Raw genomic sequence first — 23,954 nt, forward strand, 5'->3', positions numbered from 1 at the left:
CTAAGCTCCCCCAGTGTCACTGCAAGACACCAGAAAGTGATACATCCCATTCTACGATAAGTATCTGGGACTTTGTGGCACCTTTGTGGGTACTTCTACCTCTCCAGAGGAAGCCTAGAAAAATAGCTTGGGCCAAGTGCTTAACTTAGAGATGTATAAAGTCAAGCTAGATTAATATCATGAACTATGTCTTTTAAAAACAAAGTTCTGTCAAGGTTTTCCTGCTAATACCGTTGTTGCAACAACAACAGCAAAGCAGATTTATCAAGCTACCTACTTTGCATTTGTGTCAATGCTCCTGGCAAAATGAAATTAGTTCTGTTCAGCTGTGTCTTTGGCACTGCACATCTTTGGCAGGGGGCTCCTAACAACACATGGGGATTCTTTTAGCTTCAGGGAGAGGAGTCTTTGTTTTTTAGGACAGAAAACTCGAGCTCATTTCAGGAAGCATTGTGAGGTTTTGAAGTGGCCACGGTGTACAATATAATTAGATACTTTGAGGTGACAGATTTGTTATAATTCGTAAAACTGGTTCCAACTGTGACAATGCAGTAAACAGTACTACCCACAGAAGTATGTCTACATGTGCACTGAAATATTTAAAAGATCAAGCCTTTGATCCTAATTTTACAAAACTCCCCTTTCCTCCTTCCAGCTGGAACTACTTCCCACCATGTCTCCCAGCTCTGACAGTATCCAGCAGGACACGCTCCTCTCTCACATGTGGCATTCTCAAGAAGTGCTATTAAATAGAAATTGCTTACAAAGAAGGTGTTAGTATTTATAGAAAACTAGGAACTACCTAAAAAATTCTACAGATGTAATTGTATCTATTTTATTATCTTGCTCTGATAGATAAAAATAGGAATGACAATATCTAGGGTGTCCTTCCCATTAGTCAAACTATGGTGATGACTAATGCAGCCAAATGAATGTCAGTAAAGCCTACCTACCACATCATGATTCAGAAACTCTCTTGGGCCTCTTTTTAAGAGAGAAGCCACAAAAGCATAAAGGTTTAATCTGCATGTATCTGAAATTACTATATTATTTGTGAGGCAAAGATTCAAATAAGGCGTATTAGTTGCTCCAAACATGTCTCAGTAAAAACTATCTCTTCCTATATTCTGCAGATTGTACCCTCTTAGAAAAAAAAAAAAAACAAAACCAAAATCAACCCCCCCCAAGTATTATAGAAAATTTGGTGAATGTTACGCTTTCAATTTGAGAAATCAGGTTGGTTTAGTACCAAAGGCCCAAATATATTAGTCAAAGACAAAAAAAAAAAAAAAAAAAAAGAAACTCTAAGGTACCAGGAGCCTTTGGCAAGGGATATGAAGAAACTCTTCTGGAAATCATAATGTACAAAGGTCATTGGATCACATGGGTTTAACATCTTACTGCCTGCTGTTAGCCTCAGAAGAAACTTGTGTCTTGCATGACTGTCCTTCTGAAAGCTTGAGTGATCAGCCCTCAGTGCAATGCTGTCATGACTCTGTTTCCCACTCCTGCATCTCAGGCCAGTCCAGTTCTGGAACAAAACTCTTTTTCCAGCACGCAGAAAAACTATTTTTGGGCTGGATTATTGGTGGTGTCTTAGGTTCTTTATTACAGTAGCTATTTGAAACTTTATGAGGTCTCAAACGTGAGAGCAAGTGCCAGAGCTGATGTACCAACAAACAGTTACAAATTAGATGAAGTGGTGAAGACCTTTTACTATATAAATGTACAGAGCCACACAAAGGAATCTTTTCTCTAATTCTGTGGCTCTTTACTTCTGATGTTAATACAATGCACCAACAAAGATGGAGAGGCTGGTACATAAAGTTGTATTTTAAGGAAAGATACAGTTGCAAAAAAAAAGCTAGTGATTTCCCTTTAAAATAAGGGGCACTGAAATAGTAGTGCAGTGACATTCTTGTGACACTAACCTTCAATCTCTTGCCCAAAGCAAATAAGGAGCTTCACTTGCTTTTTTAAACATGGACATGGAAAACCATATATTCCTGATTAAGAAGGAGAAAAAAATTACTAAGTAATCCCAGGGCTCCAAGGAGCTATTCACAAACTTAATGTTAAGATGTAATCTGGTGATTACGTAATAATTTCCCCTCTCTGCCCATTCCAGAGTGGATATGAGATACTACAGTCTACATGCCTGGTCTTGAATGTTTAGTTCCAGGTGTGAGAGCTCATTGCAATATAACATTCCAGAGAAAACAGAAGTCATATCGAGAAAGGACTAATGTACATATTCTGGGAGAAACAGGTCCTAATTCAAAGGATAGGCAACAGAAGGTGTTGTGTTACCCCACTCAGGGTTAGCCTCTAGGAGCTGTGTGGGAGTTGGCAGACACAATTAACAAGCCTGAAATAACAATTGCCTTGAGAGCCAGCAAGAAGTAAAAAGCAGGGGAGGGGCCCTCAAGTAGGAAAAGTAAAATAACTGCAACAATAGAAGGATAAATCCAATCTCACCTAAAAACACCGATAACCCATCTGAGACTTGGCCATGAAATCGACCCACTAATATTAAGGAACAGAGGCCACAGGAGACACTCTAAACGACGAGTTTGGAAAGCTTCATGGAAGAAAATCAGTGATAGGCTTTTCTGTGGAATACGTTCCAGCTCCTGCTGCACACAGTGGTCAGAAGGGGACTCCATAAAGAGTGAACATTTATGTCTATCAAGATGTGGAGGAAAAAAAGAAAAGTCCAAGCACGCTGTTATTCTGTCCACTGCAAGTCCTTTGAAGCACTGACATGGTGGCCTACTGCCTTTCCAAATCCTGCCTACACATAACTTCCTAATAGACCTAAAAATGACTGATATATCACAGTATAGACAGACAGATTTTACAAACTGATATCTAGGATAGTCGCAGACAGATAAAGCATGCATGTAAAGCAAGTCTGACACGTCAAATTCACAGCATATGCAATATTGTTGTGCTGTATATGCTCAGAGAAGTTGCACAGTAAGTACCAGTCTGGCATCACACTTCTTGCACATGCATGTTTTATCTGCCCATACAGGGAAGTCTGAGTTCTCCCAGTGCATGGTGTCCTGCACATCCAGAAAGACACCTATGGCAACAGAAATACAGGCAGAACCATGCCAGGTATGCTCTTCTATGAGAAATTGCATTGTCCACATAATAACATGTAATAAACAGGACGTTCTGTACCACATGGGATTCTCAGCACTTTTGGACATTAATCTCTGTGACCACACCATGCTGTGATTGCCCAGGAGAGTGCAAAGGTCGACATTAGTGTATGTACATGAATTTGGGGGACAGAAGACACAGTGTGATTACCTAATATTTAATTAGGTTGCAACAATAGCACTACTGCCCTTATCCTTGCCATGTGAGCTCATCTACAAGGCAACATGATGACACTACTGAAGCTTTGGGACGTAGTATCAGTAACCCCTGAGACATGACAATACTGTTCCCCCCATAGCACAAGGATTCTTCTAGGAATTGTGTTTATAATCACACCAAAATTAAAGTTGCAGGTCACTGATTTACCTTCTGCTCCAAACAAGGTTATCTTCGAAGCTAAACTAGGTTGCTTAAAACCTTATTCAGCCTAGTTTTATCTTCATGGATGGAAAGTCCACAGCCATTCTGGGGAAGTGTTCCATTACTCGACCACTCTCACTTTGAACTTTTGTTTTCTTATACACAACTGAAGTATCTCTGGGTGCAACTTCTTGCTTTTGTCTGTCGTCCTGTTGGTGCTCATCTCAGAGAGAAGCCTTGTGCCGTCTTCCCTATAATTCCCCCTGGGAAGGTGAACACTGTAATTAGATCCTGGTGTAGCCAAACCCACTTCCTCACACAGGACGTGCTCCAGGCCCAACCACCTTAGCAGCCTCCACTGACCTGGCTGCTGCTGGAGGAGCCCAAGCTGGACAGTGGGTATCCAATGTGGCCTCACAGTGCTGCACAGAGGGCACATACCTGCTGAATATATCCATAATGCAGCCCTCTAGGTGTGATGGCCAGGCCCCTTTCTGCTGGGCTACAGTTGGTTCTCAGTCTGTAATGTTCTACAAGGACAGTCTGTCCCACATTCAGGACTTTGGACTTGGCTCTGTTGACCAACACAAGGCTCTCACTGGCCCACTCCTGCAGCTTGCCAAGGCTACTCTGAATGGCATCTGTGGCCTCCAGTACATCAACTGATCCCCCCAGCTTGCCATGGAGATGAGCTGAAAACTTGCCGAGGGTGTGTTTTGTCCCACCCACTGAGTGGTGAATATATCAAACAGGATTTGCTCCACTATTGATCCCTAATCCCTCCTAGCTGGGCATCAGTCAGACTTCAAACCAATGAGACACTACTCTTCAAGCCTGGTGGTACAGCCAGTTTTTCACACACATAGTCTGCCCACCCCATCCACATCTCCCCACTTATAAAGTTTTGAGGAAGCCTACCAAAAGCCTTAATAAAGACAAGCTTAAATGGCATACTCTGCTTTCCCCTTGATCACTAAGCCCAAAATCAGTGACATAGAGCCAGACACAACTGAACTTAAAGGAGTAACATTTTCCTTTTCTTCATTCATCTACAGTCTTCTACACACCATGGCCTTTCAAATGACACAGGGGGTGAGCACACAGTAACATTGGCCAGCTCCCTCAACACTCATATGCAGGCCATCTGGTCCAGTGGACTTGTATATGCCCAGCTTGATAGAGTGGACTTTCTGTGAGTAGTCTCCTTCCCACCCTAAACCCTGAATAAGCCACAGAAGCTTGGGAGATGTGGAAAGCCCAAGCCCAGTAAAACCCAAGGTGAAGGAGTCCTTCAGCCTTTTCCTTGACCTTTATGGGCAGTTCAATGACCCAATTCTGCAGCAGGCCCACATTTTCCCTTCTCTTCCTTTTGCTGCTGATTCACCTGTTGCAACTCCAGCCAACTTTTGGCTTTCCATATTCTACTCCTCTACTTAAGCATCGACCATCCTCTGTATGAAGTGATGGAATCTCAGACCAGTATAATTTGCTTATTATCTGTTGAATGCTTTCTAGAAATGCTGTTTAAGGAAGGTGGTTGTCTTTCATCCATATCTCATCTTTTGGAAGTTGCAAGCATATCCAGGTGCTTGTTCAAACATTTATTTAGCTGGTACTGTGGAAAATGCCATTGTTCTAAATTATTCTTTCTTCCTTTGTTCTTTGTTGTTAGTTGGTTTGTTTCCAGTAACCTCAAATTTCGTGCAGAAGCATAGGAAAAGGAAAAGTATACACACATCCACACCTGATAGGAGGGAATCAAATGATTAATTACCTTCATCATGCAGTTTTGACTGCTAAACCATCTCTCCAGGAGTTTCTCTAATATTTTGTAATATTTCAGCTCTGCTGAAGCAACCTCACGTGGTTATTATCAAATAACCCAAGCCCTTAATGAGTGTTCCTTCTTATTATTCAGAATCTGGACTTTCTGACCCATCCTCCTCTAAGGCAAAATGGAGAAGAAAAAAAAAAGAGAGAGAAATTAGTCAAAGTTTTATTAGTTATAGTCAGGCCATAAATGATAAATTGAAGGATTTTTTTCTTTTTTAACATTCCAAACCTGGAAAATGGAAGTGTTTCTTGCTGTTCAAGCATTTGTATTTAGTCTAGAATGTTCCAAGACACTTTTCTTACACTTAAAGATATCACTTGTTCAACATATTCTACATTGGTCACTTCACTGGTTGTTTTTGATAGGGAGTGATGGGTCTCTTCAGTTTTCTAAACTGCCAAAATAACTAAGAAGTGTTTCTGCAACACTTTTCAATTAAAGATGTGGCTGTCTATAATAGGAAGTTGTTTGAATTACAATAATGTCAGAATTGTACACATTCTGAATAGTTATGTATTATGCCTCTAATTCAGTAACTTGGCTGATATTACAACAACTGTATGTAAGTTTGCCAAAATTTGTCTTTAAAATTCCTCTTCTGAGTGTTTTTAAGTTTGTCACCTGTTACAGCTGAATTGTTGCATTTATTCTCTACTTTTGGGAAACTTTGAAGATGCTTGAATATGATGAATGCATACTTATGTTATTATAATAGAGTCATCTGTCACAAGTGTATTTACCAGTTCATTTGTCTAATTGCTCAAAAAGCTGCACACTTATTTGGATTATTAAATCTGCCTTCTCTCATACGGGTGTGGAATAGAATCAGGATCCAAATCAGGGCTTAGCTGATGGAAGACTGATAAAGCATGGTGCCATTACCCCTTTCCTAAGTCTCTATTTCCTTACTGCAGCACAGAGAGGAAAGTCTGCTAGCCACAGACCTATCTCTCAAGATCCTCTCCTGGTGATTAGGAAAAGTCTAGGAGAAGGAAAGCCATAGGTGACAAAGGAGGACAGAAGCAGAAACTGCTCCAGGAACTTTACACACACATGGGCTAAGATCTGGCTGAGGCATGCTCTTCACATGTGGGATTCTGAATCATTCCCCTTCTATACCCTTCTGTCACCTGGGATCCCAAGAAACTTCCAGATGTCTCATCCCAGCTCCCCCTGGTACAGGAGCCAGGGTCTGTACCATCCCAACAATACTGAGTTTCTTCCTCCAGCTCTTTGCATTTGTGCTGGGATATCTCCTCCCAGAAGGAAGGAGAATATGTGTGTGAGGGGTGTGGGGGGAGAACTTTAAATAAAATTAATATGTACCTCTTAAAGGCTATCTTTTAGGTTATTTTCAGCCCCGAACACTACTCTTACTCCTTGAGAGTATTTAATTGAAATGCGAGAGGGAAACTGCAACCTGTGAGACCCTTTTCTACCACAGCTGGGTATACAGAGCCACTTGCTCATATGACATTGCCCAGCTACAGGAAAGGGATTCTGCATTTCTTATATCACAGACATACTCTACACAGATTCATCAAGACAGACACTAGTGTGTGGGAGCAGCAGGGCACATGCAGGTAGCAAAAGCAGTGACTGACTAGGGAAGGCCAGGCTCTGCAAGCAGTGTGAGAGCAGTGTGGCAGGGCCAGCAGCTGGAAGGACAGTGGCACCAACTGTACAGCAGAAAGGGGTTTCTACCTCCCCATTCCGCCCTGAACACTGTGGAATGGGGCAGGAAAGGATGATGAGCAACTTTACCTTCCTGAAACCTAGTCTTGATCTTTAGAGTTCACTTTCAGGTGCCTTCACAGGGTCTGTGCTGCTCTCTGTAGTGTTCCTGTCATCTTTACCCAATCTTTTGAATTACAGATTCAGTGATGACATCTGGGAGGACCAAGGAAGAACTCAGGAATGCTGAAAAGATAAAGCAGTGGAGATCAGAGGATAAACAGCAGTGGTGAAGTGGCTAAAACACAAGCATTGTCTTCTCCAGCAACAGTGGGTGAACTAAAGAACACAAAATCAACATTTTCCTCTCCAGAAGACCAATACTGAATTTACCCCTACAGCCACACCTGGGCAGGGGTCAACAACAAAGCTCTTTGCAACCTCTCCCTCCAGTGTAAGAGCGCTTTGGCTGTTATCAGCCAAATACCTTCTAAGGCCTCTAAACAGGGCCAAGGTATCTACTTCAACTGGCCAGGCCTCCGCGTGGTCTCATCTTCTCCTCTGGTTTCAATTCTTTCATGGATTTTGTCCCTTCACAGACTTCTCCACTGGTCTTGGGCCTGTGGTCTCCCTCAGCTAGAGTTCTTCAAAGTTCCACTCGAAAGAAAGTGCTATTGTCCAAACTTTCTAGTTTAACCTAAGTTGGTGCTCCTAAAACATCAGCTTCTAAAGGGGAAGATGATTAGATGTTAATCTCAGCTTTCATTGAGAAAAAAAAAGTGTTGTTATTTCCCTTTGGGTTTTGGAGAAAAGCTTGAGCATACCAAAGATAAAAATTACAGGCTCTAAATCAAGTAACGTACAATGTATTATTTCAAGATGCTATTTTTAAAGATGAAGACTTCACTCGTCTCATGACTTTTGACCAGAGACTTGGCTCAGGTTTTGAGTTTGCCTTCCATCACACAGGAAGGACAGCAGGGAGACCTCAGAGCAGAGTCCAGGACCCCAAAATTCCCAGTGTCTTCCAATAGCCTGTCCTGACAAATGTGCCCCAATTCTCAACATTCCTGAAAGATCTACAGCAAAACTGCCATTTCCCCCCTCTTTCCATGCCCGTGCACGCAGTGACTGGGACAGACAAGACCAGCAGCGGGTCTGAAATCCTCCAGTAACCAACCTGGGCAACACCAGGATGTGACTTCATTGAGCATTTCCCTTTCTTTTAAAAAATGCAAACACAGAATCATGAGTTGGAAGGGACCCTAAAATCATCTAGTCCCAACCCCCTCTGCCATGGGCTGGGGCACCTCCCACTTGATCAGGCTGCTCAAGGCCTTATCCAACCTGTCTTTGAGCACGTCCAGGGCTGGGGCATCCACAACCTCCCTGGGCAACCTGTGCCAGTGTCTCACTACCCTCACCCTTAGGAACACCTAACCTAAACGTCCCCTCTTTCAATTTGTACCCATTTCTCGTCGTCCAAATTGCACCAGGAAATCACCCGCTGCCAGAAAGTGCCCAGTCACCTGCCCCGGGTGTGACAGGGACAGCCGGTCCCACCGGGACACGTCGGGGCGGTGGGCGCCCCCCGCGCCTCCTGCCCGCCCACCTTCGCACCTCTCCCGCCCCAGGGCCGCCGGGCGCGGGGACACGCCGGGCACACGCCCGGGACCCCCGGAACCCCCTCGGGCACGACGCCCACGGCCCCCACAGGCGCCGGGGGACCCTGGGCGGGCAGGCGGCCACCCGGGCGCTGCCGGAGGGGCGTCCCTGTGCCCCTCGGGAGCCGCCCCGCCACCGCCCCCCGGCAGCCGTGGGGCCGTGCCCACCGCGGCCCCGGGCGGCGGAAGTGTGTGTAGGGGGCAGTGCAGGAATTTCCTGTGACGTCCCGGCCCGGACTCCATTAGGTGCAGCTGGGCTGAGAGGAGACAAACCCGGCGGGCAGCGAGCGGAGCGGGCCGGGCGCCTGGGGCTGCCGGGCGGGGGCTCAGGGCAGCGGCGGCCGCCATCGCCAGAGGGAGCCCCGAGCGGGCGGCGGCGCTGCCTCCGGGACCCCCGGCGGGCGCAGGGCCCCGCTCCGCCTCCCCTCGCCCCCGCCGCCTCCCCCTCCTCGCCCCCCCGGCTTCCCACCACGGCCGCTCTCGGCGAGGAAACTCTGGCCTCCGCTTCCTCCTCCTCCGACTCGGACACCGGCGGAGCCTCCCCGCCCCCGCGGAAGAAAGCCCGGGCCTCCCCGGCGGCGGCGGTGGAGGGAGCAGGAGAGCCCGGGGCGTCCGCGGGCAGAGCAGGCCTCACCTCGTCCCAGTCCCCCTCGCTGCCCGCCGGGCTCGCCCCCACCGCCGCCCCGCTCAGAGGCAGCAGCAGCAGCGGCGGCATCGCCAGCAGCGCCATGCAGGCCAACGGGGCGGGAGGGGGCCAGCAGCAGCAGCAGCCGCCGCCGCAGGGCCCGGAGCTGGGCTGCCTGGGCGCCCAGAACGGCGAGGCCTCGGCGGGCACGGCCGCCGGCGACCAGCTGGCCCACGCCAACGGGCTGCTGCCCTCGGCCAACAGCGGCGGCCCCGGCGGCGGCAGCCCCGGCGGGCTCGGCGTCAACAACGGGGTGCCCGCCGCCGGGGGGCCCGGCCCGGCCGCCGCCGAGCTGGGGGGGAGCGGCGGCGGCGGCAGCGCCCTGAAGAAGAAGAAGCGGCTCTCGCAGTCCGACGAGGACGTGATCCGGCTGATCGGGCAGCACCTGCACGGGCTGGGGCTCAAGTAAGTGGCCGCGGTGGGCGAGGGACAGCGCGGCCGGAGCGGCGGGGGGAAGGCTCCTTCCGTCCTTCCTTCCTTGGCCGGGGCGCCCCGACCGACCGAAGGGTCCCTCCGGGGCCGGGGGAGTCCCGCACACACGCCCCCCGTCCCCCCCCGAGTTCGCGGGGAGGGTCCGGCGCGGGGTCCCCGCGAAGGATGGGCTGCCCAGAGTGGAGAGCAGAGGCGAAGGGAAGGAAAAGGGACCTCCGGAGCGGGGGTTGGTGGCCAGAGCTGCCCTGTCGCAGCTTGGTAGTCGCCAAAGAGGGGAGAGCAGTGCCCGGGTGTGAGGCAGAGCCGTGGGGCAGGCCCGCTCCTGGGAAAAATGGAGCCGGAGATGTGTTTTCCAAGCCTGGGCCGGTGTCTTTGCGAAGGGGCAGGACGGGAGCTTTCCCTGCCAGGAATGGCAATATGGAAGTCGAGTTGCACACCGATAAGGGTAGATCAATACAAATGTGTCAGTGGGGGAGAAGTTATCTGGTAAACATAATGGAGCCCGCAGCTGGGCGTGGGGGGGCGGCTTTTCGCAGATGAGCTCCAAGATTTGGCTTGTCAGCTCGCAGGAAGCGAGCACAAAGTAAACTGCCACTTAAAGAGGCTGTTTGGTCTCACTCTGAAAACCTTTGGCCCTCTAAATGGTGAAGGCCTCTGTAGATTTGTGCTGGACACGTGTTCTTGGTAATAATCTCACTTGTAAACAACAAACGAATATGTTGGCCCTTTCTTAAAATCAGAATAGGGAGAATAATTTCCCAGTGGAGTAAGGGAAGTCTTAAGTATTTAATCACAACACTCACTTTGTGAGTAAAACTAAAGCTAGTATATTAATTTTGGAAGGAGGCTGGAAAAGTCCTGTAAAGTGTTTATGTAGCTACCACAAAAGAAGTCTTCAAAACACTGTGGAATGGGTCTGCTATAAAGAACTTATCACATAAAATAAATTGCCTCTGACACAAGAGGCAAGTTTACAGCAGCAGACAACTCGTGACTATTCATAGACGACACCACAGTAAATAAGCTATTTTTAGTATAAAAGGGGGAGGGCTACAGGTTCATGAGTTTGTTTATTTTTTTTTAAGGAGCCAGTCTTTTAAGATGTAAGGAAGAAGAAAAAATCAGGCCTGTGACAGATGTCGTAGCTCTCTGTGTTCTTTTATGGGGGGGAGGCAGGGAGGGGGCCAGGGATAGCAGCCAATAGCTAACAGCTTTCTAGTCTGTATCTTCCTTCATGAGGTTTATCTTCTGTGCAGGGATGGCTGTGGTGGCTGGTAAGTCACAGACTTCATGGTACTTCAGCGAAGCTTTCAAGCTCATTGACAACTTGCTTTAGGTAGAGGTAGCTGTTTACCTGTCTCAGACAACTGAGATCCTCTTTCTGAACAAGCATCTGAATCTGGTCATAGTATTCTTGTTTTCTTAAATTGACTTTAAAATATAGTAAACTGTTATCATAGCAGGCGGTGTATTTGTGAGGGTAAAACTGGTCGGGTTTTTTTACACTGTATCTCTCCTGCAGCCAGACTGTTGATCTCCTCATGCAAGAGTCAGGATGTCGTTTAGAACATCCTTCTGCTACCAAATTCCGCAATCATGTCATGGAAGGAGAATGGGATAAGGTAACGTAGGGCTTATAGGACTGTATTAACCACTGTTTAAATTTATAGTATCTGTGAGAGAATTCAAAATCCACCCTCCTTATATACTTTTTTTTTTCTTATGCCGATTTCTGCAGGCTGAGAACGACCTGAATGAACTTAAGGCCTTAGTGCATTCTCCGCATGCAATTGTGGTAAGAGGCACACTTGAACTCTTTCAGAGCTGTGTAGTTGAACTAATTGTAGTGGTGTAATCTCTCACTATGGAGTTGGTTGTCCATAGTTCTTGTTTTCTTTTTTTGTTTACTTTAAGCTACTTGCATGCTATCTCAAACGTCATACTAATCTGAACTTTTTTTATTCTGTTGTAGAATGTGAGATAGGCAGCCCAAAACTATTGGGGCTAAGATCTAGTGTACTGAATGTTTAAACTCTGTTAAGCATACTTAACTGATAAAATATAAATCCTGTCACTGTCCTAAAATAGGTCAGTTTCTGTAGAAACTGCCTATGTTGAATACTAATTTGAACACTTGAAATACTTCTCACAGTCTCTGTGTTTATAGGAGTTAAGTTTTCTTGAGGGAAGAGAAGTGTAGAAATAAAATGCAGTAATACTAATGTGGAGTTGGCTTTGTAATAGCACATTACAAGAATATAGAGGCTGCTATAGACCATGAACAATACTGTTGCTTTTCCAGATGGCTTTTAAAGAGCAAATGCATTTGTATTGCTGTTTGGGATTTTATTTACAGCTTTTTCTCTTTGGCTGGCTTTTTTTTTTCTTTTTTTAAAAAAGATAAATCTAGAAATAGAAGGTTGGTAGATCCTGTGACTTAACAATTACGATATGTGTTGTTATGATTTCAGTTGCTTTGAGTGAAGTGTTTCTTGTTTTGATTTTTGTATCTCAAGATGAAAATCATTACTTGGCTCTTCAAACAGCTTGTTCTGTTGTGTTTAAACGTTTATTTTAATGAAATGAAGTTAGAACAGCTAAGGTCACTTAGGAAGAAAACAGTAGCAAGTCTTTTTGAAGTGTCTGTGACTGTAAACAATGAGGAATCAGCTGATGGCTGCTTAGTTCCACTTGTAGCTGATTCATTTGTTGTCAAGACAATTTCCTGTCTGGTGGGGGAGGGAGAGAGAGAACAGGAAGTGAAGTAGGAAAACAGATGTTTAACAAAACATCAGAGGGTACTTGACAGAAGTTTGCCCTCTTTTCTATTAATTTGGTCAAAGCTTAGCACCTCCTAATCAGACCAGTACTTTCTCTTTTCTCAGACTTGAAGTCGTTTAGAATATTGCATGCAGCTTTCAACTGTTTGTGCGGACTGAAATTATGAAGCTGCTATATGTGAATATGAATGGTCATTTGGAACAGATTTTCTCATGTTTCTGACATGTGAAGCTATGAAGTTTATCTGTAGTATTAGTGTTTTGCGTGTCTGTGAGTCGAGATTTAACTGAGTATCAGCACTGTACTTTTTGGATAACTGAATTTGAGGAAAAAGGGTATGTTTTCCTTCTGTTATTTTGGAGGGGTCTGAAAGTGTGCTCTTCTTTAATGTTGATGTCTAACTGCTTCCAGAAAACCTGATGCAATAAAAATACTTGGTTTAAACTGAACTTTACCTGAACTAAATATTAACTGGGTTTTTTTTTAAAGTTGTTCTCCTTTATATAAACTTCATATAATTTAAAACAGGTAACAGTTTTAAATATCTTACACGTGTGTGTGTTAGTAAGACAACATGACTTGCAAGGTTAAGTTGAGCTTGTGTGCATTCCATTGTGTGCACTCTGTCTCTGCCTCCCTCCCTGTCCAGCTTTTTGGTACATGGTTGAGGTTGGGGAGGTATTAGTGTAATCAGCAGCTGGAAGACTAATGAAAGACCCTCAGGTTAAGGTAAGGAGGGATGCTTTGTGCTGGGTAGGTAATCCGAGTGCAGTCAAGTCAGAGCTAATGAAGGTGATAAATGTGTTGATCAGGGAAAGTCCAAGCAAGATGCTGCTACAGGTAACTCTAAAACAGAAAATTAGATTTTGTGCTTCCTGACTCCTGACTTGTGACTCACACTGTATGACTAGATGTTTCAAAATGTGTGCATACAAGAAGAATGGGTGCCTAAAAGTTTAGATGACACAGAGTATTTAACAAAGTAGGGTGTGTGTTTTGTGGTTTGGTTTTGGTTTGTGGTTTGGTTGGCTTCTTTTTCCCCATATGGTTAATGTGACCTGGACAAAATGACCAGGATAAATAGCTGCTTTTGAAATGTCTGGTCAGTGAAGGGGATACGTGTGTATTTTAAATATTCTACTCGTGTTTTATTTTATTATTTCTGCAAAGTGCTCTAAGTTCTGCAGGTGAAAACACTAAACATGAAATGGCTGATCTCAATTTTTAAACCTTTGATGCAGTGTGTTGATATGGGGGGTGTGTGGTAGCACACAGGATAGTTTTCTGTGTGTATTTGTGTCAACACAACTGTGTGTTATTTAGTATGTGATTAGTCATGTTTACTTTTCCAGTATATAAGATACAGATGTCTTGAGACAATCTGTAGGAAAACTTTAGTTGGATCAAGCATGATGTTTTTCCTTGAGTAATGCTTAGAAAATGTCAACTTCAAGCTAGCCTGAGGTTTTGCTTATTTTAGGGCTACTCAAGCATATTATGGCATCTATCTTGGGTAACTTATTGAACCTAGGAAGAAACCTGGAGTTCATTCCTTTACAGTCATCTAGAATATATTTTCAAATTGTCCTCTTTACTTGTTCTGGAGGTATACAGTCTGCAGCAGGCAATACAATAAAAAAAATGTTATTTATATCCATATATAAATATTGAGCAAAGTGCTCCACCTACCTGTATGGTGTCCCTCTTGCTACAAGCATTAAGGGCAGTTCCCTATTGGAATTAATTACTCTTCATGTGGCAGGACTTGGTATGTTTGAAGCCTCATTAAATTCCTTTCTATATTCTGTAGATCAGAATATTTTCTGCCCTTTACGTATCAAATCTTACATATAAGTTTCGGGCTGGCTTTAAGTGCTTTCATCAGTGTTTTAGAAGACTATCAAATGTAATAGACTACAGGATAATGAAAATTGAAGTCTTAGTTCTGCAGGCTGTAAGTACATAGCTACTATGTTTGTTTTGAAACATCAGCTAATAATTTCAGCATTTCTTTTAGTTACCTGTTTAACTTCAAAGAACAGTTGTTTCAGCAACGTTTACTTACTTACTTTGGACTCTTAGTACGGTAATAAAACTGTGGTGGAGCTTGTTAAAATATGCAGGTCAGAAATGACACCAAAATTTAATCCTAAACTTAGGTTATCATGCATTTTGATCATTAAAGTCCTGAAGACTCGCTACTGTAACCAGTGATCAAAATGGCCCAATTTCTTGACTGTGATAGTGTGTTTGTCCTGTTATCTTCCAGTTGTGTTTGCTGAGGTTTTCACCTTTGGTTACCTAGTGCTGGTGAATTGTGGTGCATGCCAGACTTCCTAGAATTTAAGATTCTGGAAGGGGTTTTCCTACTAACAGTTAGGAAAATGAAGGAGTGCAGTACTACGTATTCCTGTTAGTAATCAAAGGCTACATTTTGAAGAAAGCAAGATGCTAATAGTACATAGATTAAAACAAACAAACACCGCCTCCCCTGTAAATCTGTTAACTCTGTGTTAGTTTTGCCCCAGGGTAATCAGAGTTCAACCTACACTTAAATACTATCTTGTCAAAACAACAGAGTAATGCACTTTATCCTCATCCTCTCTTAGATTTGAAATGCAGGATGAGGTAGTAATAACTGAGCAAAACCAGCCAGACTGCAGTGCTGAAACTGTTGTACGGACTCTTCCATGGATCCTTCAAGGTGAAGAGTCTTTTCTATAAGCTAAGCAATGGTGCTGTCTGAATAGTAAAAATGTAATGGTGTTGAATTTCCATTGCAAACACTGAGATGATAATGGTATGATTTTGATTATGATAATCTTGATTCCCCTTCTTTGTAAGGCAGCTAGAGAATATGGAGAAAGAATCAGCTGCTCTTGTGAATGCATTGCAGCAGATGAGTTTTATACTCACTCTATTCCACTTAAATAGCAGAGTTTGTGCTTTTTACAGTAGCAAGTGTTATAAACAGTTCTCTTTTCTTCTAGAAGAGGTTGTTTGGGCTCTAGAAGAGGTGATTTACTCAAAATGGCCTCAGATATTGTGAGAAGGTGGTGTTGGGAAGAAATTAACAATACTCCTATTAGGACATAAAGTAGTTGAGAGAAAATGAGGATAAAATTCAGCTGTTCGGTGAACTCTTTGTCAGTAAAGTCACTAGTTGCACAGAAATAAGAAGTAGGAGGCAGTGAGTGTCCTGATTTAAAAAATGACTGGAAATTTGGTGTCACTGGAGTGTGACTTCTGCCTTAAGGAAATTCATGCCATTGTTTGAGTATGCTGTAGGGCAAGTTTCGGAGCAGTTATCAAAATAGCTTGGCATACCAATTTAACTTCCCTATCCACACTTTATTCCCTGCCTTTTGCTATAAATAAATTACAATTTCAAACTGCTTATCTTTTATTCTAATTTACCATTATGGTAACAATAGATTCCTGCATGAAGTGTGTAGTACTGTGTTGTTCTGGAGGCCTTTATATTCCTGATATGCCGAAGTCACATACGGCACTGACTTTTTTTTTTTTTTTAAACTATACTTTCTAACCCAAAACTGAAATGACACTTCTTTGGATAACTTGGCTACAGTATTCTGCATGGTAGTATTCCATGGAGTTGTTGGGACTGGTGTTATAAAACCTGTGTTTTGATGTTTTCTGCTCTTTATACTTTTTCCTCTAACAAAATGAAATTAATGTGCAAAGTTAGGCAGAGAGGGAGAAAGAATAATTAGATGCAGATAAGGTAGGTTATCACATTTAATGGCAATATTATATAAATTTAATAACTATTATGTGCAGTGAATGGAGAAGGAAGAGGTGGAGGGATTATAGTTTTTATTACAAACTGGAAATGTCAGGCTGTTTTTTATCTGGTGTTGATCATCAGTGTGAGGTGACCAAGAGGAGTGAAATACAGTATGAGACTGCTACCTGAGCATCTCCAGGCATCCCAGTGAGCATGTGCACAGCTGGTAGAGGAAACTCTTATCCCTCCTGCTGCTGGTAGATAAGCAAACAGCGTGAGGTCTGCTGGCCTACTGCATGGAGCCAGCCACTGAGGTTGTAAATAATTGGGATATCTTTCTTTTGGTTTTTCACGTGTCAGAACATCAAAAAGTGTTGTCTCACCTGGAAAAACTGGACAGTGATGGTCTAACAATTCCAAATTCAAATGAACTAAGGAGCTGGATAGGGAGCGTAATATGGGTTTGCCTGTCACGTACAGGACAGCAGAGCACTACAGACATGTTTGAACATAAATCATCTTTACTGTGGCATGTTTTATTCTTCACAAAGCTGTGTGGTAAGTTAATAGCACTGTATGTGGAAACTTCCTTCTTTTGAAGAGCTGTGGAAACGAAAATGCTTTATGTTTTCACGTTGGCTTTTACATCTAGTAAGCCTTAAACTTTCATGTGAGCTTTAACAGGACAGGAACATCTTAAACTTCCCAATTATCCCTCTGCTTAAGGAGGCAGGCAGTGTGTTTGAAACGAAGTAAACATTGACCAAATATGAGCATGAAAATAGTGAGGTGCCTGAGGTCTGATGAAAGCAAAGGAAACTGGTGATTGAACTGGTGGTGTATTCATTAGAAAAGTGAATGTAATTTGCTACACATAATCTCCAAGCTGTTTGTCACCAATATGTCTAAGCACACACATTTTCCTCTTTAACGTGGTGAGTTTTGTGGACCAGAAATGTTATTTCTGTCTGATAATGGCTAGCAGTAAAGAACATGTGCAAACACAGGATAGTTGGTTTCGTCTAGAAAAAGCCAAACTCTGTTTCTACTAAATTACTATTAGAAGTTTCTAGGACTTCTTTTTTTTTCTTTTTAATGAGGTAAATTAATACCTGATTTTCCTTTTTTTAATCTACAGATATTTGTTAGAATAGCATGTTTTGATTATTTTCTTAAAAAAAGAAAACAACCAAAAACTGTGCAAGGTGAAAGGAACGCTATGAAATAACAGTGATTAAATTCAGAGAGGTGAAGTGATTCCTAAATATAGGAAACTATATATTTTTTTTTTCTGTAATCCTGAAAACACCACCCAAGGAAAACAACTTAAGGTAGAACTTCAAAACAAAACCTCAGGCAGTGTCAATTTGTTATTGCTATATGTTATGCAGCTATGCAAACAATCCTTGTCTGCTCCTGTGTAAGCAGTGTGAGAACTTGCTGAGTTGGCCTGTTGCGTTCTGTGCTGTCATACAGTCTTAAATATGTGAATAGCTGATTTTGGGCACTTTCTTGACTGAATCTTACATTGGAGAGCCTATCTAATTCAAGGTTTGAAGAATGATGGCTAAAAAAAGCAAGTAAAAATGAGACAAGTTGTAGGGGGGATCTGAGGAATGAGATAAAAATATACTTAGAGCCCCATCAGTCAGGGAGGAAATTCATGGGTAACTTAATTGCTGCAATGTTGTTGAAAACCCAGCAAAAGAAATTGAGTAATGAAACATTACATAGAGCTGTATTTCTGAAGGGCATAGTAGAATGGTTTCTACTGTTCTGTTTAGGCTCAAACGTTTTCTGAAACTTCAGTCAACCTTTTTCCCCTGACTGCTGCTTTCTGTCATGTCAGAGGATGAAGTTTTTGCTGCTGCAGCAGAAGTACCTGGAATACCTGGAGGATGGCAAGGTCCTGGAGGCACTTCAGGTTCTACGCTGTGAACTGACGCCTCTGAAATATAATACAGAACGCATTCATGTCCTCAGTGGGTAAGTGTTTGGACTTTGAGAGCCCTTGCACTGAAGTTTTCTGAGGAGTTCTGTGGCTTTTGATAGCTGACGTTGTGAAGGCTCAAGCTGTGTTAAAGCTATTATCCTGTTGATTAATAAGCTGTAGTGAGATGTGATAAAATGCTGAGTAAAGAATGCTATTCAGTAGACAGTGTTCTGTTTCAGATGCTTGAAAACAACCTGATGATTATTTACTTTTGTACTACTAGAACCCAAATTAATACATACATATGTATGGTCATCTGATCTTGAGAATTGTTAGCCAGCTACTTTATAATTGAATTAAATAGGTAAATATAATCTGGTTTGTTCTGAGATGAAAATAAGTTATTTCTACCTTCCCTAAAATCGCTTGTGTTTTGTTTTCATTTTCTACGGCCAGTTTGTAGACATTTGTTCTAAAGAAGATGTGTTTTCCTCTGAAATAGTTTCCTGCCCTTTTTGCTATCTGTCTCAAGCTTAAGTCACCTGTTTCCAGATCAATAAGAATGTTATAATCTATATCATGCTCAAAAGTGAAACGAATGATTCCAGAAAGACTTGGTCTGTTGGTGTGTGTGCACTTTTTTTAAACAGGTACCTGATGTGTAGCCATGCAGATGACTTGCGTGCAAAAGCAGAGTGGGAAGGGAAAGGAACAGCTTCCAGATCTAAACTTTTGGACAAACTCCAGAGTAAGATGTTCTAGTGTTTAGCATTTCTTCTCACCTCTGTAAATCCCATATATCTTACATATCTCAGGGAATTGACTTTACCTGTGTTTGCTGGTTGTTTGCTTTTCTGGTATTTCTTGGTTAATGGGGATGCCTTTAGGTGCCTTTACCCTTTGGTCTTCTGTACCTAACCTTTTGCTGTCTCTGATAAACTATTTGCAATAGAAACTCTTATTTCTTACCTCTGCTGCATGCAGTGATTAAATGTGTGGTTCGGGGAGGGGTGTGTATGTGTGTGTGTGTTACAAATGCTTGCTGTAGTGAGAAGTGAAAACTTAAGCGTGGCCTAAAACCACTAGTGATACTAGTATTGGTTGACAGTGGTCTCATACTTCACTATGAATTACAGTTTCTCCCCTCTCTTTCTTGTGGCTGTTGTAATACTGTATATCAGAGTTGTGAACCCCATGGTATTCTTTGTTTTGATAGTGTTAATAGGTAATTCCTTATGCTGATACTGTTGGCTTATAATTTTACTGATTTTTTTAAAATACTGAGTTAGCTTGTGTAAATGGTGCTTGTCCACCACAACAACATACTCTATAACTACGGATACCTTGCATACAGCTCTGCTTTCCAGGAGTTCATGCTTCTAATTCCAGGTGTATAGCTATAAACTTGACAAGCTGTGTACTTTATTTACTAAGGTCTTTTCCAAAAACACTCAAATCAAAGTAAGCTCTTACTTGTAACTTGCTTTTGATAAATCTTTTTTTTTTTTTTTTAATGTGTTTGTTTTTTCTTCATAACTCCTCTAAAGCCTACCTACCCCCATCAGTGATGCTTCCTCCAAGGCGTTTACAGAACCTGCTCCGTCAGGCTGTGGAACTACAACGGGACCGGTGCCTATATCATAATACGAAACTAGATAGTAATCTAGATTCTGTCTCGCTGCTAATAGATCACGTTTGTAGTAGGTAAGAAACCCTCACCACTTTTAAGATGGGCAGCAGTATGTTTCCTTTGTCTTTTAAAGTAATCTGGTTGTACCTACTGTTAGCAGGAACACGAAAACTATTCTGAGCTGGTTTAACAGGATTTTACTGGGAAGAGACAGTTCTCATTAAAGGAGTGGTGGAGGTGGGGAGTAGAAAAGGTGTGTTTGTGAGACATTTTGGTACCTGGATATGGAATAGTGGGGTCAGACTAAAGCTTTAAAATTTTAATCAGATGAGTATGAATAGAAGATAGTACTAGGCTAATCCTTAGCCACTGGTTTCTTGTAATTTTGGGCAGCCAGTCTATTTATGCATCAACATATGATTGCTGTGTTTTTTCACTGGAGAATCACTAGTATGTTATTTATCCAGACTCTATCTTCAAGATTACTGGAATGCAGAAAGCCTATAAAAGCATACTTTTATAAACTCAACTTTCAGCTATAACTTTTAGTAGTGGACACAGGTGGTTTTAGACACAAAGACTAAAGCAGAGGAGAAATGTGCAATAGATGTTTCTGATTTTCATAATGTAAAGAACTGTTTTCTCAGAATTGTGAAGCAGTAAGAATTGAATGTCTTACACCTTTTTATTGGTTCTTTAGACTATGTAGATAATGGGTTTTTTGTTAACAAAATGGATGCTGCTTCTGAACCTTCAAAATGCCACACTGTAGTAGACATGAAGCAGGAAGATATTTGTTTTTAACAAATGGCTGACCTGAGCAGTTTTTCTTCATCCAGCAAAATTCTGCTAAGGACCTAAAAACTCAGTGTAGCTTTTATGGAAAACTGCTGTGCATGCTGCAATAAGGGGATGAAGGCCAGAACACCTAGAAAATGAGGTTGTATAGGATACTGTTGTATGTTTGTTCGTGTAACAGGCTAACATGTGGGCTTACAGGGAAATGGTTTTCATGTTAAGGTTGGCTCATCTGAGGAAGCTAATTAAGAACTGATGAACTCAGCTGCTTTGACTTACATTCTTGTGTTTCTTGGAATCTCTTTTTAAAGATGCAGATTTCCATAGTACTTCACTGTAGGTTTTAAAATTATTATCTTTGGCGCTTTGTGTATTCAAGTAACTTTTTTAGCTTGCAATTTTGCTACATTGCATTGTTTCAGCAGTTGTGTGTGTATGTGTGTGCAGACATTTGACTGTTGCCCATTTTAAGAGCCATAGGAAATGATCATATACTGATATTGTGGCTTCAGAAGTGAGTATTAAAATCAGACTAACAAACAGCGATTTAATTTTAGTCTTTAAACAAGTCCATAAATAGTATTGGGTGTTCTGTAGTGGGTTTGATGTGATTAATCAAACCCCAAAGAGCATTCAAGCTGACTGTGAAGAGCGTGGTTTACTGAAGTCAGACTAAGTAGAGCCGGATATAAAAGCTACTGCGTGCAACAAATCTGGGCTTAAATTTTACCCATCTGAATCTATTTGCTGACATGAAAGTTTGGCCATAGTTTGGGATTTTGTTTGTAGTGGTTTTATTTTTTTAACCTAAAGTAGTACCTCCTAAACTGGCATATTTGGTATATACACATACCTAGATACTCACAATTACTGTAATTTTTAAAAAACCAACAACAACAAAAACGCCAACAAAAAAAATACCCGAAAAGTCCACTTGAAAATAAAGGCTTCCATTCTGTCCTCATCTCAACCTATTGTACCTACCTGTTGCAGGGTCTGAGTTCAGTGTGTGGTGTGCTGTACGTGCTGCCATGCTTGGGCATATTGAGGTGAGTTAGACAGTGGAAGCCAAATTTTGATGAAGCTGACAGAAGTAACTGTAGTCTAATAGCTTAGACAATTTAAGTCCTGTACTACTTAAATGATAGAACATTGACAACTTTCCCTCTTTTAGTTGGAACTAATCTGGTTTGGATTTATGCAGTATTTTGATTAAGCATGCTTGAATTGCACTAATAGGTAGAATGTTTAACTAAAACTTACTTTGTAAGAGTGGGAGATGAATGTGAGAAACTGCTGGGAATGAAAGCGAAGGATTTCATCTTATTGTGCCTGAGATTTTGGTGATAGAAAACTGATGTTCTTGGGGATGATAATTTTTGGTTTTGAGAGCCTTCAGCCTTGTTGGTTATTCTGGGCTTTTCTTGTTTGTTTGGTTTTTTGTTGATGAATAATTCTTTCATTGTATGTACAGGGAATAAAAAGGTAGCTGTTTGGTGCTTTACTTGTAATTTTGAACTTGTGTAATACAACAACAGATAACTTTATTAGATGCTTTATTTCAGTATGTGAACAACATGATTCAGGTGTTTTGTGCTAAACAGAACATTTTGTAATGAAACACTTCAAAAAAGATAAAGAAAAGCCTTAGAGCTACAATAATATCTAATTACCAAACCCAGAAACTGTTAGACAACTGGTTCTGGTTTCTTATTTCAAGAGTGCTGCTATTTCCTTCTGCAGAAGGGTTATTTAATGTAGCTGTGCTGTCTTTGAAGTCAGGCTTGCTGAGTTGTATGTTCTACTAGTTAAGAGAACTTTTTGTGAGGGTGCTCTGCTCCGACTGGGTTGTGAGCAGCATAATGCAGTATTGGGATGTGTCTCCAGCAGCTATACCAACCGTTGCCCTTTTTAGGAACCTAAAAGCCATCTGAAGATAAAAACTGTGTACTCCAATATTATAACTGCTTGCTTTTCATGTCTGCAAAACCTTGGCTGCTTTTCTTAAGCTTTAATATGCAAGAGCTGTTGTTCCATAGAGTACTTTTTTAAAATGAAATATGCTGAAAAGGCTTTCCTGGGACACAGTGTGGCCCTTGTACTTTGTATGAGTTACAGTTAAAGACTCACCTTCTAGAGCAAGTTGTTGCCCTGAGTAAAAACATTAACTTATTATAATATGGCTAAATAATAATGAAACACTCTTCCTGTAGGTGCACATGTCTGTGTAAGGGCTTGCCTACTTCCATATAGACTTCAAGGAAAACAAAGTCTTCTTTCATGGGTGGGGCTTTTTACCTTGGGTTCAGTGTTCTTCCAGTGGCAACTAGACAGTTCCTGGTCAGCTTAAAGCAGGAGCAGAACACACTTGTGTTTCTCTATAAACAAGTAAGTAGACATACCCAAGGAGCAAACTGCAGATATATATATATATATATGTACATTTTGTTTATCCCCCTCTACCATAAGACAGGAAATGAGACTGTGGTTGTTCAGTGCTGCTTGATAGTCTTTAATCATGGACTAGGAAGCCTCTTCTAGTAAAAGAAAATTACTAAGAAGGTATAGACCTTATTTTAAGCAGAACTTTTTCTAGCTTCAGGTAAGAAGTAATTTTTCAGGTATCTGTCAGCCTGGCTACCACCAAACTGTATTTTTAAACACAAATGTGAAGGAAGGAAGTTTTCTGTTCAAATGATTGGGGGGGGGAATAATTGTTTCATTTCCTTTGGTGTGGGGGAACATGTTGTGTTTTTGTTGGGGGGTTTTTAAGCCAGTTTATCTCCAGTTATAATTACAACTGCACATTCAAGGAGGCTGATATTAGATTAGTAGCATCCTGTCCCATTAGAGTTGTGTTGCCCTGTTCTACTGGGTGCTGTAAAAACTCAGCCGAAGACTGAACCACTTCAGGATTCCTGGAGTTCAAGAAAAAATGTCTGTGAGACTATTATTTAGTGCCTCTGAACAATGAACTTGCAGTTGTTGCAGTATTACTTACATCTGCTGTAAAAGCCTGTATTTATTTTATCTTAGCTCTGAAATTCTTAATAGAGAGCTTATAGGCAAGATGTAAATGAAATATGTCTCCAGTTTTTGCCTAACTTAATATTTTGACTGTTAGCTTTTTCTCAGTGCGTAACTAGAATATTAAATATTAGCTCTAGAGGAATGTTCTGACTCCTCTTCAGTAGTTTATCATGTAACATTTTGTTTGATAAACACAACATTTTATGAAATGATG

The 23,954-nt window shown here is 42.0% G+C and overlaps 1 protein-coding gene and 1 long non-coding RNA gene across 2 annotated transcripts in view; one reads left to right on the forward strand and one right to left on the reverse strand.

Moving 5' to 3' along the window:
* The window catches only part of LOC135411020 (uncharacterized), a 28,858-nt gene extending 20,358 nt beyond the window's left edge, over positions 1 to 8,500 (reverse strand). Inside the window, exons 1-4 of the long non-coding RNA XR_010428967.1 lie at positions 7,527 to 8,500; positions 7,130 to 7,285; positions 5,306 to 5,476; positions 3,538 to 3,794 (exon numbers count right to left, since the gene is read on the reverse strand). This is a non-coding gene — a long non-coding RNA (uncharacterized LOC135411020). The remainder of the gene's footprint in view (positions 1 to 3,537; positions 3,795 to 5,305; positions 5,477 to 7,129; positions 7,286 to 7,526) is intronic.
* Positions 8,501 to 8,945: 445 nt separating this feature from the next.
* The window catches only part of WDR26 (WD repeat domain 26), a 32,562-nt gene continuing 17,553 nt past the window's right edge, over positions 8,946 to 23,954 (forward strand). The window contains exons 1-6 of the mRNA XM_064648107.1: positions 8,946 to 9,793; positions 11,343 to 11,442; positions 11,559 to 11,615; positions 18,199 to 18,335; positions 18,933 to 19,030; positions 19,830 to 19,986. Coding sequence (XP_064504177.1) covers positions 9,432 to 9,793; positions 11,343 to 11,442; positions 11,559 to 11,615; positions 18,199 to 18,335; positions 18,933 to 19,030; positions 19,830 to 19,986 — 911 coding nt within the window. The 5' untranslated portion in view covers positions 8,946 to 9,431. The remainder of the gene's footprint in view (positions 9,794 to 11,342; positions 11,443 to 11,558; positions 11,616 to 18,198; positions 18,336 to 18,932; positions 19,031 to 19,829; positions 19,987 to 23,954) is intronic.

Source organism: Pseudopipra pipra, chromosome 3, assembly GCF_036250125.1.
Source record: "Pseudopipra pipra isolate bDixPip1 chromosome 3, bDixPip1.hap1, whole genome shotgun sequence".
Taxonomy (NCBI): Eukaryota; Metazoa; Chordata; class Aves; order Passeriformes; family Pipridae; genus Pseudopipra; species Pseudopipra pipra.